Source organism: Oryx dammah, unplaced genomic scaffold (assembly GCF_014754425.2).
Source record: "Oryx dammah isolate SB20612 unplaced genomic scaffold, SCBI_Odam_1.1 HiC_scaffold_9, whole genome shotgun sequence".
NCBI classification, from domain to species: Eukaryota; Metazoa; Chordata; class Mammalia; order Artiodactyla; family Bovidae; genus Oryx; species Oryx dammah.
This window is the reverse complement of record NW_024070193.1, coordinates 14,272,035-14,292,861: the sequence shown is the minus strand read 5'-3', so window position 1 is coordinate 14,292,861 and position 20,827 is coordinate 14,272,035. Positions and strand designations below refer to the sequence as shown.

At 39.8% G+C, this 20,827-nt stretch overlaps 1 protein-coding gene across 2 annotated transcripts in view; it reads right to left on the bottom strand.

The window, feature by feature from the left end:
• The window catches only part of CACNA2D3 (calcium voltage-gated channel auxiliary subunit alpha2delta 3), an 874,546-nt gene that overhangs the window by 207,650 nt on the left and 646,069 nt on the right, over positions 1–20,827 (bottom strand). For both annotated transcript variants that reach the window (XM_040246536.1, XM_040246537.1), the window contains exons 14-15: positions 2,008–2,079; positions 701–781 (exon numbers count right to left, since the gene is read on the bottom strand). In XM_040246536.1, the coding sequence (XP_040102470.1) occupies positions 701–781; positions 2,008–2,079 (153 nt within the window). The remainder of the gene's footprint in view (positions 1–700; positions 782–2,007; positions 2,080–20,827) is intronic.

Below are 20,827 nucleotides of genomic sequence, written 5' to 3'. Positions count from 1 at the left end.
GCATGGGCTTATGGAAAGTGGTGATGTGATGTCCACAACTAAGGGGAGCCTGAGAAGGCAGGGGTTCACACCTTGAGTCCGAACAATCCCCTGTGGATCTCACTCCTCAGCTCTCTATCTCATCTTCGCATGACCTATTTTGCTTTCTTAGGAAAAACACCATACAGTGAAATGATTCCAGGTGGCACGCAGACCCTGTGTTTAAGCTTCCCTACTCCACCCTCTCAACTATCCCCAGAATTCAAAACAAACTTAAACTTCTCTTAGCGACATAGGTTTAATGCAGCACTAGGAAAGGAATATTAATTTGTACCCCATTACCTTTCAGGATAAAGGGAATATTTATTCAATAGAAGCAGGGACCACTTTTATTTGTGCCTCATTGGGTTTCTGTTAAGAAGCAACAGATTTTAGGGGGTTCTCAGATTGGGGTAAGTCAAACTGGCTTAGAAAATCATCAGAGATGTAAGACCTGTATAGTCCTGCAGACTTGCGTAGACTTCCACAGGCCCACACAAACGTGGGTGGGCACATGTAGACCTAATCAGATCTTCCTGGACTGTTATTATTCTACCGAAACAAGACAACACAGAACTGTCTAGAAAGAGTGGGTTTCCTTCAAGCTTTTTTTGTCACTATGGCAGGCTGTGAGATTATCTCGTGCATCTGGCTCTCGACTCTTGATTAAGCAATGCACTACCTTGTATTTGGGGATGGTCTTCAGAAGTTCTTTCACTGGGACATCTGTGCCGACCACACCGAGAAGAATGCCTTTCGATCTCTATTGAAAAGAAACATTAAACAATACCAACAGCAGAATGTTAATTTGGCAGAATCAATATAATCTCCTGAAAAGTCATACACCATAGGCACTGTCTGGCCTTCTTCAAACTGAGAGAAATTGAAGCTTAATCCAGGTTTGCAAGAGGTAACTTCTATTCTCTACCCAAAACATTCCTAGGCAAGAACGGCAGCTTCTCAGGCCAAACAGTGCCTATTATAACCCTCAACACATTTCCTTTTCTCCTGAAAATCAAGAATCTGAAGAGGCTAAAGGAGTTTCAATCATTAATCAGTTTCTATTATAGAAACTTTTTACAGGAAACACTTAGCATGTTAACTATGTTCTCAATTTATACTGCCATCTGGTGCCCAGGAAAAAGAGACTAAATAGCCAGAGAAAGATGCAAAAACCCTAACATTTTTCCAGACAGTTGGAACCAAGGACTGAGGTAAAGGAAGAGGCCTCTAGGGTTCCAGGTCCCAAGGTCACGTGATGTGCTATACTTGCTAATGTCAGAAAAGGCCTTCTAGAATAAGATACACATTGCTACTATCTTGTCTGCTGTTTCCCCCCAATGCAACTGCCCCCAGAACCCCTGGCCGTGTTCCTATTTGGAAATAGGGTCTTTGTAGATGTACTTAATTAAGGATCTCAAAGTGAAATCATCCTGGATGCAAGATGGGGCCTGTATCCAACAATTTGTGTCTTTATAAGAGGAAAGGACACAGAGATAAGCAGAGAAGAGGGCCACGTGAAGACAGAGGTGGAGACTGGAGTGGGCAAGGAAGGAGTCTCCCCTACAATCAACTTCTTAATTTTGGACTTCTGGCCCCTAGAATTGTTAAAACATACTTCTATTGTAAGCCATCCCATCTGTGACACTTCACTGTCACAGCCCTGGGGATCTAGTTCAAGGTTGGGACCTATAAATGAGAGTGAGATCATCCCATCACAATCAAGGATTCCTTCTGGAGATTTCCTTCCTCTGGTCATTTAAACACTTGAATTTTGGGAAAGTGCTGCATACTGTATACAGATGCCTGCTTGAATTCCTTTCATCTACTCTTGATTTCATGATTCTAACAGCAGGATTAAAAGTGAGGAAAAATTATACATCCTCCATCCTTAAATAAGTAAATAAAGGTCACCAGAGCTTGAGTCAGAGAAGGTCTGAGCTAACAACCCCCTTAGCATCAAGAAGGAAATCCAGTCACTGTACTCACAGTCTCATTCTGCTTACTAAACACAGGCATGGCGACCGTGGTCATCAGGACGGGGCCCTGATCATCAGCAAGCTGGATGGAGAGAGAAAAGCCAGTTAATGGTCTGGAAAAAACAGTGCCAGGGGCCATACCTTTTCACTAGCTCATCCTTTCCTGACCAAGGGCTGTTGGAAATGGACCAGTGTCCACTCAAGTCTTTATGGCATAGGTGGGAGGACAATATTCCTTTACCTGGATGTGCTGATGAGGATCCTAGCCCCTCCTCACGGGCGGGGGAAACAATGTCAGCTACCATCAGTCACTCCAGCTGATCTGTTTACTGCATTCGGCCATTTGAGTTCAAATAAAGCCCTGTTTGGATCCTAGTGATTCATTTTATTTTATTACTACAGATTGACTTTATCGTTTTACTTTACAGACTTTATGTTCAATATGTGCAATATTAATGCTTCTCCTTAATGTGGAAATTGAGGATCAGAAAGCATGAGCATAAGGGGTTTTACGAGTTGCCCCTGCTGCAAACAATGGAATCTGGAAGCATTTATTCTCCCCAAGGTAGCTGAGTCATGGCCCTTTTGAATCTCGACATATATCTGCATGCCAGTCCCAGATGGAAAACAAACAAAATGAAAAAATAACTTGATCATTTCATCTCTGAATCAGTGGTAAGAAGCTGAACATTCCTTCTGGAAGAACAACCCTTGAATTTGGCCCATAGTATTCTTCTGTAACTCACTGAATTGCATACAAGTGCACTGAGACCCACCATCATATCTATCCTTCACAACAGTGTCAGGAGAAAGGTATAAACCCCTACTCTGCTCTGAGAGCAAATGGGGAAACTGAGTCTTGGTTAACAGTAGGCTTTGGTCCAAGACAAACCTGGTTCTAGTTCTCAGCTTTGAATCTTTATCTAACCCTTCATGTTTTCATATAAAATAACACCAACCATTCCTCAGCATTGTTGTCATGAAGATAAAATGTGAAACTGCCCATCAAAGTACTTGGCATCTGCAAGTGCTCAAAGGATGCTAGTTTCCTTTCCGTGCCTTCAAGATCACATGGCTCGCAAGCAGCAGAGTCTCCAGTAAGATTAAGGCATGTGACACCAATGACACGGAACAAAACTGGCCCAAAGTGGCCAGTCAGTAGGAGAGGTTGACTCCCTGGTTTCACAGTCCATTCAGGTTTCCAATAAGGCAACCTGTGAATGAGAATCCACGATCTTCAGGTTAGAGTGTTTTCTGATGTTTGGGCACTTTTGCGTCACTTTTAATTTCACAAAAAAGAAGATGCTGTTCCCTCAGTCTTCTTTGAAAAGACTGCTATAAGCAGAAGATCCTGAAATCTAGAGGGTGCTATGGACTGAGGTCCCCATGGACTGGCAGGCCTCCTGAAAACAGGTCATTAAACTTGGTCAATATTTTACCAGTCTTCTTCTTCCAATAGATTATTTGAGCAATAGGACAGCATTTCTTGTAGTATGCAGAACGGCAGCACCTTCAGCACCTGAGTGCCCTAAAAATGCATAATCCCAAACCTTCTCCAGATTCTCTGAATCTGAATCTTTATTCTAATAATTAGTATGCATATTAAAATTCAAGAAGCACTGTTAAAAGGCAATCCTTTCCACCATCAATAATGATGACAGTTGAAGAGAAACTTATATGAGTCGGGAAAACCCTTAACAGGGACAGACATGTTTCTATCAGTTTTACCTCTATGTCAAGATGGGCCTATTCTTCCATGACAAGCAAAACAATGCAAGAATCTCATGATCCCTCAAGGACTGGGAATTCATGACGTGACAGTAAATTTTATGTGGCAACCTGATTAGGCAATGGTCATTAGCTCAAACAACAGCCTAGATGCTGTAAATGTCTTTTTCAAATGTAATTAACACTTAAACTAGTTGACTTTAGAGATGGCCAAAATTATGGAGTAGGAAGACCTTGAAATCACCTCCTCCTGAGGACACACCAAAATTACAACTACTTACATGGCAACCATCTATGAGAGCAACCTGAAGACTAGCAGAAAAGATTTTCCACAGCTGAAGACATAAAGAAGGAACCACAATGTGATGGATAGGAGGGCCAGAGATGTGGTAAAGTCAAGACCCATACCTCCAAGTCAGCATTTACCAACAGGAGGAACGCCATAACTATAGAGGCACTCCCCAGGGAGCAAGTGATCTGAGCTCCAGGCTCCTCAGCCCAGGGGTCCTACACTGGGAAGTCAAGACCCCTGAACATGTGGCTTTGAAAATCAGCAGGACTTATCTTTAGAAGAGGCATAGAGTTATGGGACATGGAGATTCTGCTCTTAAAGAGCACTCACAAAATCTCACACTTTTCAATTCCCAGCACAGAGGCAGTAGTTTAAAAGAAACCTACTTATACTCAGAATCTAAAAGACAAAACAAACAAGCTAAAATAAAAACAAACTCACAGATAAACAAACAGATGGAGGGGGTGGATGGTAGGAATAAAATAGGTGAAGGGGCTTAAGAGATATAAACCTCCAGTGATAAAACAAATAAGCCATGGGGATATAATATACAACATAAGGAATGTGGTCAGTAATATAATAATTTTGTACAGGGACAGATGGTTACTAGACATAGTGATGATCATTTCATAATGTTTGAAAATGTCAAATCACTATGTAGTACATTGATACTAAGATAATATTATAGGTCAACTATATTTCAATAAAAACTCAACAGACTTTGATAAAGCAGATTACTCTCCATAATCTGTGTGTGTTTTAGCCAATCAGTCAAGTTCTTAAGACAAAAAAATTTTCCCAAGGAAGAAGAAATTCTTCTTCCAGACTGTCTTCAGACGCAAAACTGTAAAACCCCATTCTGCTGGAATTTCCAGCCTGCCAACCTGCCCTACAGTGTTCAGAGGTGTCAGTCCCCAGCACGTATGTAAGTGGCAATTGCTTAAAATCTCTCTCTCCCCCTTTCTCCTTGTGTGTGTATACTTATCTTACATTTAAGGAAAAAACATACACACACATCTCTTATGGTTTTCTTTCTCTGGAGAATCGGGAGTAATACACATTTAATCATGTAATCTACTATTTGGGGCAGCCTAATTTTGGTACTAGTATAAATAAACAAACTATATATAATATTAATAACCAATAATATTAACTATAAGATAATTCTGACAATCACTGTTGCCAGGAGCCAAGCCAACCAGTATATAACAGTTTTTGGAACCACGGTTCCAATACCTTGCTAAATATACTTAAAGTATACTATGGCCAACAATGGGGGCATGCAATGCCATTTTCAAAGGCAAAACCAAGCCATGATAAATAATTCCCCCAGAATCAGAAATCTTCCCACATTCTGACTCCTTGATTAAACCTGAATGCTACAAAGAAAACTGATTTGAACTGATCCATAACCCTGGGCAACTTCCACTCTGGAGCTCAAATCAAAATTTCAAGCAATGCCAATATGTATCACGGATGAAATAAACATATAACCACTGACAATAATGAGAAATGAAACTTTTCCCTGCAAACAGTAAAAAATCAGTTATAAGTCACTGGTAATTGTCCTGGCCCAAATACAAGATCATGGGAAACTAACTTCTAAATATTAAGCCAGGATATAGTATCAACTTCATTCAGGGGCTAATTCCAAATATAATTACTGTACCATTACTTAAATTAAAAAAAAAAAAAACCATAATATTGCATTTGCACAGAAACCATTCATTTTTAAGCAGCTACAGGTAAACAAAGGAAGTGCAGTGGACTCAGTCTAGCCACTGCTATGAGCTCACATGTTCCTCTTTCAGGGACAGTTCTGGCTCAGATTTGCATTGGTTTAGCCAGAACCCTAACCCGTAGCTCTCCCGATCGTACACCAGTTCATCAGTATGGCCGTGAGGGCTGGCAGCACTCCGGAAAGAGCCCTTGCACAACATGAAGCTGCTCTTCTTGACCAGTTCCATCTTTCCCACTCTCCAGTGGGTCTGGGTTCTGTGAACCTTCAACATTTCGTGGAGAAGGAACATCACATTGAAAGTTAAAATGCACAGTAAGCACCTTTGGATTGAAAGGCATTCTGTACTACTGCCACAGGAAAAAGCAGCTTGTGGCAAACGGTTTTTTTCTTAAGACCACCAATCAAGAGTTACACAGCCAACCAGAGCCAGACACCCTCTGTCCCCACACCACACTAGAGGGTCCCTGCTTTTCTGTGGCTCCCTAACCTGTAAAGGCCATTGAGGCAAGAGCACTGCTTATGATTCATAGACACGTCTTCCAAGAAAAATGCAGACATAAAGTCAACATTCATTTTCCAAGGTTAGGAATAGGAGAGGGGGGTCGCAATGGTCCATCTGGGCAAAATCCCATTAACTTAAGTCCAAGTGTGAATCCCAAAATGAACTGCCATTCAATTACACTTGCCCAGGCTTTGAACAGGCCTCTGAAATGCTTGGTTGTGGTATTCAGCTGTATAAAAAGTGTATATTATTCCATATCCTTCATTTCCTATGCTACATAATGGAGACCATTCTGGTATCAAAGGAAACGATGAATAATAATACCGAACATCTGGTTTATAAAACACAAACTTGCTCAACAGATTGACTGCTTCCTGTCAGCTTCCCAAGTTAATCATGCATGTGGGCTCATATGAATATGCATTTGGATTCATGTGCGAGGTACACGCAGTGATGCCAGGCTTCTCCTCCTAACGCCTGATTAGTTTCCCACTAACGGTTGTAGGGTGTGGCCCAGATAGCATAACAGCAGCGGGTTTGTGGTCTACCAATTTTGCTGCAGGTCTAGTCATTATTATTCATCGATTTCCTTGATAAACATTCCCTGAGCATCAGCTATGTGCCAAGTTTCATGCCACGTGCTGGGAAGACAACCAGGAATAAGACACAGGTCTTAGCCCTGAGGAACCACAAGTCCACCAGCAGGGACAGGAAAGAATGAGGCAGAGAGGGAAGAGCGGGCTGGGCCAGGAACACTGGCTCCCATTACGTGAGCAGAAGGCTGTCTTCTTCATGACCAGCCTGAACAAAAATAAAAATACTCTTCCGGGCTTCTTGGACCAATTCAGAAGCTTTCTGAAAACCAGGTTAACAACACTAGCAACAAGTTATCTGCTGCACAGCAATTTCATCAATTACTTTACTTAAGAATATTTGCAAATGGAACAATGCAGGGTAGACCTTTTGAAAAAATTGCCTAGCACTTTTTTTCTTCTGTTTGCAAATACCAACCCCATCCTTTAGGGAAATATTCTTCACCCTTTCCATACACAGTGTTTTACTGACAGTTAACTTCACACACACACACACACACTCTCTCTCTCTCTCTCTCTCTCTCTGCCCAGGTCACACTGATTGCTTCATTAATTAGACACATGGGCTCAAAGTAGGCTATCTGGGGACTTTTCCTTTTTCCCATCTGGAGTGAATAAGAAAAAAAACCTCTACACTGCTTTGTGTGTGGTTTTAGGAATGTAAGCTTGATAGCCATGTCCCCTCTTCACAGAGAAGCAATTGAGAAAATAAAGTCAACCCAGAAAGATGAGGAGAGATGAGTGTGTGTCTGTGTGTGTGTGTGTGTAATGAAGGAAAAGCAGAAGGAGAGAGAGGAAAGAAGAGGAAAGGGATGGGAAGGTACCAGTCCTAAAAGTCTTCAACCCTAAGATCAATTCCATCCATGCATTCTTCTATTGGGATAAATTGAGGCAGTGAGTTTTTTCTCTTTGCCCAAAAGGACACGCACTGGATTTGTGACTTTTCAAGGACATCTGCTGTGTTGCCTTCTTTCACATCTCCATTCAGAGGATGCTTGCTAGGGCCAGTGGCAGAATTCTCTGTTTATCCTGTAGCTGGAGGGCCCTGGTGATGAGTGCCAAGCCCCAGAGAAAGGAGGTAAGCAGGACCCCTGGCCCTGAGAAGGCATCTGAGTGAGTCAAGGGCGTCATGCTCGGCAGCTCATTTGAGGGTTGCCAGGTGGTTTTCAGCAGAGCCTCCTGCCATCTGCTCAGCCCTGGAGGTTTGGGCCAAAAGAGAAGGTTGTGCACAAGTGGGGAACTCAGTTTGGGAAGAGAATGGCTCTAAGCCAAGAACAAAGGCCATCTCTCCACAAATATCATATTTCTTCTATCCTTCCTCCTATGTTTATGTGTTTTTACTTTCTTATTAAAGTTGATCAGCATATTGACTACTTTAATAACATCATACAAATGTATAACATAATACAGAAATACTTTATATATGTGTGTACGTAATTTGTGAGTACCCACCTGCATCTCTTTTGTTTTCCTTCCAACACGTAGTATGACATGAACTTGCACTCCAGAAAAAGACACTACCACCATCTAGAGGCACTTAGGGTGAATTGCAGGCACAACGTCCTGGGAAATAAACCATTTACAGGGAAGATTCCCTGGAGAGGGAAACGGCAACTCACTCCAGTACTCTTGCCTGGAAAATCCCACGGACGGAGGAGCTTGGTGCAGGCTACTACTGTCCGTGGGTTCGCAAGGCTTCCCTCGTGGCTCAGACGGTAAAGCGTCTGCCTACAATGCGGGAGACCCGGGTTCAATCCCTGGGTTGGGAAGATTCTCTGGAGAAGGAAATGGACAACCCACTCCAGTACTCTTGCCTGGAAAGTCCCATGGACGGAGGAGCCCGGTAGGCTACCGTCTATGGGGTCGCAAAGAGTCGGACACGACTGAGTGACTTCACTTTCACCAATAAAAAAGCATTTAAATTGTAACCAATGTCACTTAGTTTCCCATCAAACTGAAACACAGGTGATATCAACTATTACTTCTGCCAATAACCTTTGGGGGAAATATGCAGCTGTGTACATCTTTAAATATCCGATGAAACATTTTGAAAGGAGAACCACTGATTCTTAAAAGAAAAAAAAAAGTGTTCATGATCTGAGAACATGATGGGAGTATGCAGGAAAAGAGGGTTCTTTCCCACCCACTTTCTCAAACACAGATTTAGAGATGGCAGATGCCATCCATGTTCTCCAGTTTTCACACCCCATGATGAACGGAAAGTTGGATAGTAGACAGTTAACAGAATAACACTCTGTACAAATTAGTTGGTGAGATAGCCCTAACGAGAAGGTCACGGAAACATAGATCTGGAAAAGAGGACATGTGCAGAGTATGTAGATATACAGAGTCCCTCCCACCCACCTGCCTTCCCCCACTGCACACACAGAAAAGATCCCTGGACCTTTCCACCTTTCCTAGACCAAAAAGGTGCTTTGGATCTACTCCTTTACAATGTCTGCTTATTTCCCCTCCCCAGAATCTCCCTCTCCTTCTGCCATCACAACATCCGTTATCCTCAATATGAACAGAAGTAGCAGGGTAAGAACCTGGTAAGAACCGTACTCAGTGATCTGTCTTAAATTTCTGAACTGGGTATACACAGAAGGACCTTTTCCTAGGAGAAACATATAGACACTCTTCAGAGGTAGGACATATGTGAAAAGCCACTGAAACACGAAAACTAAATCCTACTGGTGTATTTTTAAGTCTGAAAAGGAATCTCAGTATCAACACTGTCTGCTTGGCTAATATTAATATTATCTGACTCTGGTTGTGAATTTTACTCTCATATTACTTAGACTGCCACAGCTATTAGTGATGATCATGAAATTTGCTGGCTGTTTCAACACTGGCTGATTTTTAACAAGAGGATTTACATACATAGGCACAGTTAAAAATTAACTTACTCAATAATCTAAGAAGTCATTTTGAAATGAGAAGGGAGAGCAAGAATAGCTTGCTTCAGCAATAAAACCAAAAGATTCTTAAATCACTACTGGCTCTGTGTGTGTATCTTTAAGTGCTTGCTAAAGAATCTATCTCTTTTCTGTATGATTGAAAATTTTAATAAAAAGAACATTCCATAAACTCTCACTTACAGAAAACATTTTACAAATAAAACCATTGAGTAGAATACACTTGCAATGAATATTAATGTCTTAAATTTAGTAAAACAAATAATAATAATCCTACTTAAATCCCTCTTTGCATAAAGATCAAAATAGTCCTTTATACAAACCATGGTAATACTCTGATATGGAAATGCTATCAGAATAATTTTTTATAGTCTAGGTTAAACATATTTGATTATCAGTATTTTGGATATTTTTTATAACAAGCTATTTAGAAAAAGCAGGCATTATTATTTTTAATTGAGTTGATTCTTTCAGTGTAAACAATATGAATTGTTTTTTATAATACTACTCAGATGATTTGTTTTCCTTTTAAAATCTAGACAAATTAAGAACATCAACCACTGTCTAGACTCCCATTTGGTACTGGCATTTTTCAATATTCTTGTAAATTGCCTGAACCCTAAATAACTTAAGGCATTAAGAAAGTAGCAATGAAAAATAGTAAAGAAGAAGCAAACATTCTAAGTAATATTTCTACCTTGCTTTGCATTTGATTGTCTTAATCATCGTAACTCAATCCTTGAAATGCTACAAAAATGACACAATGCTTTTAGCCAAGACTTTTCCTCTTTTTACAGAATCATTACCTTCATCTGAGATCTGGAGACTCTGAATTTCTATGGGATTCACTGTATTTTAAGTTGGCTAAATATAAAAGTAAACAGATTTCCCTCTTTGAACTTTAACTGCATCTCGTATGAACTAAAATGCTGAATTTGTTTGTTGTCTTTTTAACAACCCGAAGACAATTTTGTGAATGATAATGCTAAATACCTCAGAACATCTGAATGAGAATCTCAAAATAACTGTTTTCTAATAAAGCTGTTGCTACTCAGGAAAATTTTTTGCTCCTTCTCTCCCGACCCCCTACCCCACGCCAGTGTTTCAAAGAATAAGTCATTAAGCAGGGACTACATTTTATGGGTAAACATCTAGACAGGGAGGATGCAGTCTTTGACCAGGGACATGTATATAAGCAAACTCATGCACAAGAGAATATTACAGAGTAACACATCTGAAAGCTGTCTTAGGGAACTGCTTTACAGTATACAACAGGCTTATTTCAGGAATCCTCAAAATAAGGAAATAGGAATTATTAGGGGCACTGGATTTTGGCTAATATTCATGATCAGCTATGCCACATAACTGAACACCACCGCCCTCCCTCTCGCGAACTGTGGCCAAAGATTTGTATTTTTACAAACATGGCTTAGACGTCTCCCTAATGCCTGAAAACACAGCCAACAGTCAGGGCTTCAAGGCCCTGGGACAAAATCTTTCCCCTGTTTAAAGACCCCCTGAAATGCTGCTTCCTCCATAAAACCTTCCATAACAAAGTGGAAATGGGAAACATATGTTCTCAAACTTCACTTGTTATTCAGTCGCTCAGTAGTGTCCGACTCTTAGCGACTCCATGGACTGCAGCACACAAGACTTCCCTGTCCTTCACTAGCTCTCAGAGTTTGCTCAAGCTTATTGCCATTGAGTTGGTGATGCCATACAACCATCTTGTCCTCTGTCACCTCCTTCTTCTCCTGCCCTCAATCTTTCCCACCATCAGGGTCTTTTCCAGTGACTCAGCTCTTCATATCAAGTGACCAAACTACGGGAGATTCAGTTTCAGCATCACTCCTTCCAATGAATATTTCTGATTTAGGATTAACTGGTTAGATCTCCTTGTTATCCAAAGACTCTCAAGAGTCTTCTCCAGCACAACAATTTGAAAGTGTCGATTCTTCGGCACTCAGTCTTCTTTATGGTCCAACTCTCACACCAGTACATGACTACTGGAAAAACCATAGCTTTGACTATATAGACCTTTGTTGGCAAAGTGATGTCTCTGCTTTTTAATATGCTGTCTAGGTTTGTCATAGTGTTCCTTCCAAGGAGCAAGCATCTTTTAATTTCATGGCTGCAGTCACAGTCCACAGTGATTTTAGAGCCCAAGAAAATAAAATCTGACACTGCTTCCACTTTCTCTCCAACTATTTGCCATGAAGTGATGGGAACGGATTCCAGGATCTTAGTTTTTTGAATGTTGAGCTTTAAGCCAACTTTTTCACTCTCCTCTTTCACTTTCATCAAGAGGCTCTTTAGTTCTTCTTCACTTTCTGCCATAAGGGTGGTGTCATTTGCATATGAGGATTCCTGAAATAAGCCTGTTGTATACTGAAGTTATTGATATTTCTCCTGGCAATTTTGATTCCAGCTTGTGCTTCTTCCAGCCCAGCGTTTCTCATGATGTACACTGCATAAAAGCTAAATAAGCAGGGTGACAATATACAGCCTTGACGTACTCCTTTTCCTATTTGGAACCAGTCTGTTTTTCCACGTCCAGTTCTAACTGTTGCTTCCTGACCTGCATACAGATTTCTCGAGGCAGGTCAGGTGGTCTGGTATTCCAATCTCTCTCAGAATTTTCCACAGTTTATTGTGATCCACACAGTCAAAGGCTTTGGCATAGTCAATAAAGCAGAAATAGATGTTTTTCTGGAACTCTCTTGCTTTTTCCATGATCCAGCTGATGCTGGATTTCTGCCACTAGGCTGGTATCATCTGCATATTTGAGACTGTTGTTATTTTTCCCAACAATCTTGATTCCAGCTTGTGATTCACCCAGTCCAGCATTTCACATGATGTACTCTGAATAAGTTAAATAAAGTTAAATAAGCTGGTTGACAATAGATAGCCTTGATGTACCCTTTTTCCAATTTTGAACCAGTCCATTGTTCCATGTCTGGTTCTAACTATTGCTTCTTGACCTGCATACAGAGACAGGCATGGTGATTGGGTATTCCCATCTCTAACAAGTTTCCAGTTTGTTGTGATTCATACGGTCAAAATTTTTCACGTAGTCAATGAAGCAGAAGTAGATGTTTTTCTGAAATTCCCTTGCTTTCTCTCTGATCCAACAGATGTTGGCAATTTGGCCTCTGGTTCCTCTGCCTTTTCTAAATCCAGCTTGTACATCTGGATGTTCTCAGTTCATGTACTAAGCTTCAACAGTACATGGATTTTGAGCATTACCTTCCTAGCATGTGAAGTGAGCACAACTGTATGGCAGTTTGTACATTTTTTGGTACTGCCCTTCTTTGGGATTGGAATGAAAACTGACCTTTCACAGTATGGCTACTGCTGAGTTTTACAAATTTGCTGACATACTTAGTGCAGCACTTTAACAGCATCATCTTTTAGGATCTGAAAAAGTAGGGCTGGAATTCCATCACTTCCACTAGCTTTGTGTGTAGTAATGGTTTACTTGACTTCACACTTCAGGATGTCTGGTTCTAAGTGAATGATCACACCATCATGGTTATCTAGGTCATTATGACCTTTTTCATATAGGTCTTCTGTTAGGTCCTTGCCACTTCTGTCCTTTCATGTGACCATCTTTGCATGAAATGTTCCCTTCGTATCTCCAATTTTCTTGAAGAGATCTCCAGTCTCTCCCATTCTTTTGTTTCCCTCTATTTCTTTGCACTGTTCACTTAAGTAGGCTTTCTTACTCAACTGAATGCAGTGTTCCAGAGAACAGCAAGTCTTCAAACTTCACCACAAAAATAATCATTAAAGCAAGCTAAGATATAATCTAAGACCAAATTCATGCTAATGGTTAATACAGCAAAGTCACTGAACTCCAGGGCTGGAAGCAAAGCTGGGGTTTCTGTAGAGCCTGTGAACTCTAAGGGCAGAAGCTGGGAATGGCTCCTCTCTTTATCCACAGCATGACGCATGGAGCCTGGTATGTAAGAAGTGTTCAGCAAATGATCCTTGAATGAATTTATTCTAATCCTGACCTTTTATTTATTTTATAAATGAAGCTCAGAGAGGAAAATGAGTTACTGAGAATTGGTACCAGAGTCCAAACACGACTCTGGGCTAGCGTTATCCATTTTATATTGTACATCCTCTGCTTGCTCTTGCCACCTTCTCTTCGGGTATCTTGCCTGCGAAAATGAGGTCAAACTTAGACTGTAACGAGGGTCTGGGAGGCTGGTACCTGTGTGCTGTTGCTGCTGATAGGGGCAAAAGTTTTATGACATCACAGAGGTAAGGAAAAAGGACTTTTAAAAAATAGTTTAGTTGAACATTATGATTTCCTTCGAAAGAAACACAGAGAGGAGAAATGAGCTACAGAAGCAAATAGGCCTGAATTATCTCTGAACAAATAACTCAAATTTGTTGAGTCATTTTGTATTTATTCATCCTTCCTTCTATCCATCCACCTACCTATCCACCCAGTCATGTTCTATTTCCAAACTTGCCTTGCTATTACTGAACACTGCTTTAAACATTTAACATCTATATAGCACTAAATTTAACCCTGGTGAAGTGTCTACAAGCCATCTTACAGTTGGATCAATTAAAGATAAAGGGAATGGTACCTTGCTCTAGGTCACAAAAGGTAGCAGGGTGCAGGTTTTTGCCTTGGCTGTCCTGAAACTAAAGTCCCTGAGCAAATCATTCTGCCCTCAGCCTCCTGTTTTCAGGGTACAAAGACAAATGATATGTTTTGCCTTAAGGATCTTGGAGTGTGGTAAAAGAGGCAACCAAGCAACTCATCCCTAAAAGAAGTAACTCCAAGAGTTTGGGGGAGGATTAAATAGAATTATGGATGTAAAGCATCTAATACAGTGCCTGACACATCCAATAAGTACAACTGATCTTATAACAACTATGCCAGGTTAGGGAGAGAAGTCCTTAAGCTTCTCTGAAATCCATCCACTGCTCTCCCAAACTTGAACTTCATCTATCTCTGCATTCAAATTACATATACAAAATATTTAAAAATTTTCTCCTTCATCCCATGATATAGATAACATGCTTTAGAAAGTAGTTCAAGGTGGTGGTAGTTGGCACTGCAAATATTAAAGAAGGTAGGGAATGATGCACAATGGGAAGGAAATTGTTAGAGAGGAAGGAGGTCAGGAACGAAAGGAGAGATGCTTCAGAAGCACCCAGCCAAATCATCTAATGTGTCCCAGCCCTGGGCAAACACGGATGGGTCCAATCCAAGCACACAGGGCTCATGATTCAGCGAGTGGTTCAATTCCATTAGTCATTTCTGGAAAAAGAAAGTCCATACCATGGCATTAGTCCTTTGCCTGACATTTTTCTACCTCATGAAACTAGGATGGGTTTTCCAAAATCCTTCCAGCTAATTTGAAGGGATAAACATCTAACTTTCTGCTTTTGGACTTCTCAGTAGTTTTGCTGTACATGATTGCACAATTGCTCCAATTTACCCCAGAGGGTCATTTCAGTTGAATCCTTTGGCACGAGATGTGTGGAAGCTTGCACAGAGCCATCCCTCCAGTTCTCACGGAACTGGGCTGTATTGGGGTTTGTAGTGGATATATACCCATTAATTGGGGGTGTGACCTGGGAATAATGTGACACGAAAAAGGATCAGGGGGCTGAACTATGATCAGATCAACAAATACGTGATTTTAATACAAAAAAAAAAACTGAAAAGGCAAACCAGTTTTCCAACTTTAATATGCAGAAACAATAAAAGTAGACAAATTTTGTTGGTGCAAATTAGAATTGTTTGTATCAAAAAAATTATGCCCCAAAAGTGATGAAAATAAAGGCCATGCCCATGAGTATACAGTGCAAGTATATGTTTTCTCTAGAGTAAGTCATGAGAATGACCTACTACACCTGCCACTCAGGAAATCCCCTTAAAGTGAAGAACTATAGAGTCAGATTAAAATCACTCATGGTGATTCACCACTGATTTAATATAGATTTGACTTGGATTTATATGTTGACATAGATTTAGCTTTCAAATTAATCACTGAATTATACTGGTTTTGTTTAGTCCTGTGTTGAAATCCTGTTCATTGAGTGTTCTCTCTCTTCCTAGCCCCTCTGAGATAATGGAAACATAGTAACACAATCAGAAAAAAAAAAAAAAAAGTGTTCTGGCTCAAGTTCACACATTCTAGTTTGCCTAATTCTTAACTTCATTAAGCTACGCCATACAGCTGTCCTTTAAACGATACACTTTTCCAGGGTCTTGATCAATAAAGTGTAGATTTATTTACTGATGTTTCAGGAAATACATCTCGTATATAGTGATAGATACAGGTGTTCTAAGTCTATCAATAAATACAAAGGTAACCTCAAAATGTCAGTCCAGTTTTGAGTTCAATATCAACTGAGGATCAGTAAGAATGACCTACAGAATTGCATCTAGAAGCAAGGAAATCAGAACATCCAGTGTCCAGGAATATCCTCTCTAAGACTGTCCTAGGATTAATATGGGTTATGCTGACACTAATGGCACAATATTGCTATTCACTGGGCTTTGTAAAAGAAATGTTCTCAATCCTCTGCCTTCCCTTCTGTATGGAAAGAAAGGTATATAAATTTCTTTGAGGGGGTGATGTAGAAACAATTTAAAATAAGCTATAAAATCCCACTGTTTTTATTCAGATGTTTTTTGACTTTCAAAAGAAAAGGCAGTTTCATTTTAGCAATGCTGTGAGTAGAGTTTGCATTGTTTCAACACCTCAAGAGAATCATATCTTATAGTTGTGCTTGATTTAAATAAATAATAGGAGACATTCACATCTTAACGAAAGGAGGATTTTTTGAAAGAAGACTTTAAATTTCTAAGACGCTAAAAAGTCTAGGACTAGAAAGCACTGATATATATGGGATTTTAAAATCAATTCTCAGTTTTTTACTTTATAATATCTAGTCTTTTTTTTAACACAAATTATACCAGTGTTTTAGAACCATTTCTGCTTTATTTGTATTGAATGTGTCTCTATTGAACAAGGCATGGACTAGCATTATCAATAGTATTTCACTGAGTTAAAAGCATTCATCATGGGTGGGCCCTGGTAAGTGCTGCTCATGTACTTCTCTGTTGTCACTTTGTTCTTTTCCTTATTATAAAACAGTACATAAATGCTATAAAAGTTCAAATATATATGAAAATGGGTACAACTTGAACATTTTTTCCCATATACACACACAAAAAAAAGATATAGGGTTGTTTAAATTTAACAAATCATTTCCTCTAAATAAGAAATGCAAATAGCATCCTGCTCCCAAAATAGAGCTCTCTGGTCACCCATTGGCCCATATGGGGCTTCAGCCAGAACCCCAGTGCACTCTTCTGAGGGTCACCCCGCCATCAGGAAGCCATGCACTTTTAATCTGAAGGTTTTGCACTCATTTCTTTATGGTCTCCAACACACAGTTTAACAGGGCCAATGGGAAAGGGACCGGCCATGATTCACATGAGGGCTTCCCAGGTGGCTCAGTTAAAGAATCGACTTTCAAAGCAGGAGACACAGGAGACTTGTGTTTGATCCCTGGGTGGGTAAGATCTCCTGGAGGAGGAGACAGCAACCCACTCCTGCATTCTTGTCTTGAAAAAGACTCCCATGGCTGTGAACCTTGTAAAGTTTCCCTCCTTTCCCAGCAACAGGGCAGCTTCTCTGGAAAGCCATAGATACCCTCATACAGAACTACCACAAAGAATAAAATGCTTAGTTCTGTGATCATCATTATGGTGGAACAATATGTTGTAACTGAGATTTCCACAGAATCCATCACACTGACCATGGGGGGAGCTAAAGTGATTGGACTTGCTCCAGTTTCTACTTCCCTTGCCTTATTCACAAAATAAATCTACTAAGTTAAGTCATAGCTCACTGTACTGCTACCATCTTTCCAACTCTTGAGTTTAGTCAATTTTAACAGCCCCAGCTTGAGAATGCATATAAAAGATGCCTGCATGTGTTCTTGTAAGAGTAAATGATGAGGAAGAAAACAGAATTATCAAAACAAAATATAATAGCTTACACAGAAAGCCAGTCAAGGTAAAAGCAAATGAGTCATAAACCAGACCCAAACGTAAACAGCTATCACCTCTCCATTTTGCACTTCATTTGCATCCATTTAGCTGCTTTCATAACTGTAACGCAACACTAAAATCACTAGACCTACAGTTCTCTGAAAACAGCAGCTTTGCAAACTTTCAATTTTCTATTTTCAATGACAAGTCAACATTTCAAAGTGCAGAAGTTAAATGAGACAAGGAATGATAAATGACGCTCCACAATTGCTGAAATCTGATTACACTGAGATAAGAGCTGGCCAAATTCTACTTGCATGAGTTTATACCTAAAAAACAAGACGAAAGAAAGGAAGGAAGGAAAGAAGTCTTTAGATAAATGATTGCTTCCATTTATTCCTCCTAAATACAATATAAACAAGGATATAAAGAAAATGCAAATGGATTCAGGATCCCATTTACACTTAGGGGGAGAGATTAATAAAGCAGTCCCATCCTGAAAGAAAAACCAAAAATCGACCCTCATTTAAGAAGCTAATTTATGCACTCCTGAGTCCTCATACAAGTTAAGCAGCACAGAATATCACAGCAGGCATAGAACAACAGATCTCAAACCCTGCTGTGTTTGTTCAAGAAGGCAAGTTAAGCTATTCCTAACAGGAAACAAAACACATGGTCTGGCTATTAAACGGGGATCGTTTTGCCATACTGTATAGCTCTGACTCCATCAATTGCTGTTCCAAACAGGATTAGAGATGTGGTTTTCTTTAACTATGGTTTTGAGAAAAATGCTTATGCTTGCTCTGACTTTTCAAGCCTATGTTAACTAATATGATGCCAGGCAAGACACAGGGTACCTTCAAGACCTTCAAGACACTGTCTTTGAGAAACTCCAAATTTGCATAAAGACAACACAAAATGAAGGGGAAAGGTGCACCTGTATTGAAAAGTTAATCACATAAACAGCCAAATTTGAAATGCCCCCAAAACATTTTCTTTTAAGTATTCAAGGCTCCATGTTATAGAGACTAAGTTAATCACACAGTGAAAAACTGATGAAGAGTTCCTATAGACAGAACCTACTTAGATGAATATGCAGATGAAAAACTGGATTGTTTTTGTGACTACTGAATATACATTTGCAAACAACTCTGGGCAATTCTGTTATTATTATAAAATGGAATCTCCCAGACATTTTCGTAGACATCAAGAATCAAATATGGACCTTTCTCCATTGTTGAACTCAAGAACAATGTACCCAAGGGAGAAAGTGGTTCAATTTTCACTAAAAAGAACAGATTTGTATTGGCCTGAAGGTTTCAGGTCTGTATTGCTACATGTTTTTTAACCAAGACTTCAGGACACTGCCTATGTATTTGGTGAAAATATTTACTGATCAAGTATATAACCAGTTAGTATAATATCACTCCTACTTTGTATTAAGGGTTAAAATTTATAGAATCTAGAAATTATTTCAGAGGTGTTTAAGAATCACAGGAAAAATAAAACCTTTTTTTGTGTGTTTATGTGCAAACCATTGTTCTAGAAAATAGCCAAAAGGGCTAGAATATTTGGAAAACTCTCAAATTATTAGAATTACAAAAATGATAATTTATAGACAACAATCATTAATTACTGCTACACATAAGAGGGATATCCAAATGGGACATTTTTAGTTGTAGATCAGCCAAGAGATTAAAATAAGCATGTTTACAGAGACATAACTATTTAAAATATTTATAGAGAAAACAGTTGCAGATGATTCAAAGAGAGATTCCAACAAAAACACAGCACAAATGTAGACACCATATGGTTCAACGTATGCACTCATGACCTCATGTGAAAAGCTGGCCAAAGACACAGCAGCTGGAGATACCTCCCTTTTACCCCCAGAACAACAAACTCTTGGGTTTGGAAGGGACTAATTATAATCATGTACATGGATGAGTGAAATCTATGGGTAATGTCAAAATCTTCAGGAAGAAATGTCTCAAAACAATTGTTTCTGAAAGCCTTTGCTTTGTTGGGTTTCAAATGCAGTCTCCCTTTCTTTCTGACTCCATCTAGGCAATTCAGGCAGGTGATACACAGTTTTAATGAAACAAGAGAAGCATCACATTCTTTCTGGGCTCTTTTGTCATATCTTGACAATTCATTAGCAAGATAATTATTTGAGGGAAACTGATGCTTGTAAGAACTTTCTACCAAAAGCCTTTGGTAACACTAGGGAGGGGAAGGGAAGGAATGTGAGGGGCAGGGATGCTCATCCATAATCTATTGAGACTAGTGGTCCTGAAGGGGAATGCTTTCTGTCTGCAGTGTGCCTCTCCTCAACCCACCTCATCTTCCAGCCTAGATCCCCAAGGATTATAGTCAAACTCCTCCAAAGAGCTGAACTGCCCAACTATCCAAAGAGTTCTGAAATCACTTCACACAAGACCCCTCTCATTTTTTGTTTAAAATAAATACCTTTCTCTGTCTTAATCGAAACAAGACAATTTGTAGCCACAGTGAGGAAGGGAAGGCAGGGCTATTTTTTGTCATCCAGGGCTGCAGAACAAGTCTATTGGGCAGTATAACACCTTTCGGACAGAGGAAAAGCCACTGGAGCACCTTCCTCACTTTCGAACTTTCTATGACCGTAAATAATAACGTGTTTCACTTTGCAGGGCATGTGATGTGAGTCAAGATATGATGATAGAAGAAAAGAGTGATGAGCTAAGTGCTATTGAGAACTCATATGGCCCAGCAACATTTGTTATTACCATATTCTGCGCTGGTTTGTTTTGAACTGTTTTAAAATTCCACGGCTGATGATACTTCAAATTCATGAGGAATCTTTTACAACAGAATGCTTTTGTCTATGGATCAGTGAAAATTTGATGAATAAATACCAGTAAGTTTAGGCTAGTCCATTTTTAGATACTTAGTTTAAGTCTCTTTGCAAAGAAATTTCTAATGTGGGCAATTAAGCAAGCATAACCTATCAAAGATGCCAAGCCTTCCAGATAATGTGGAATT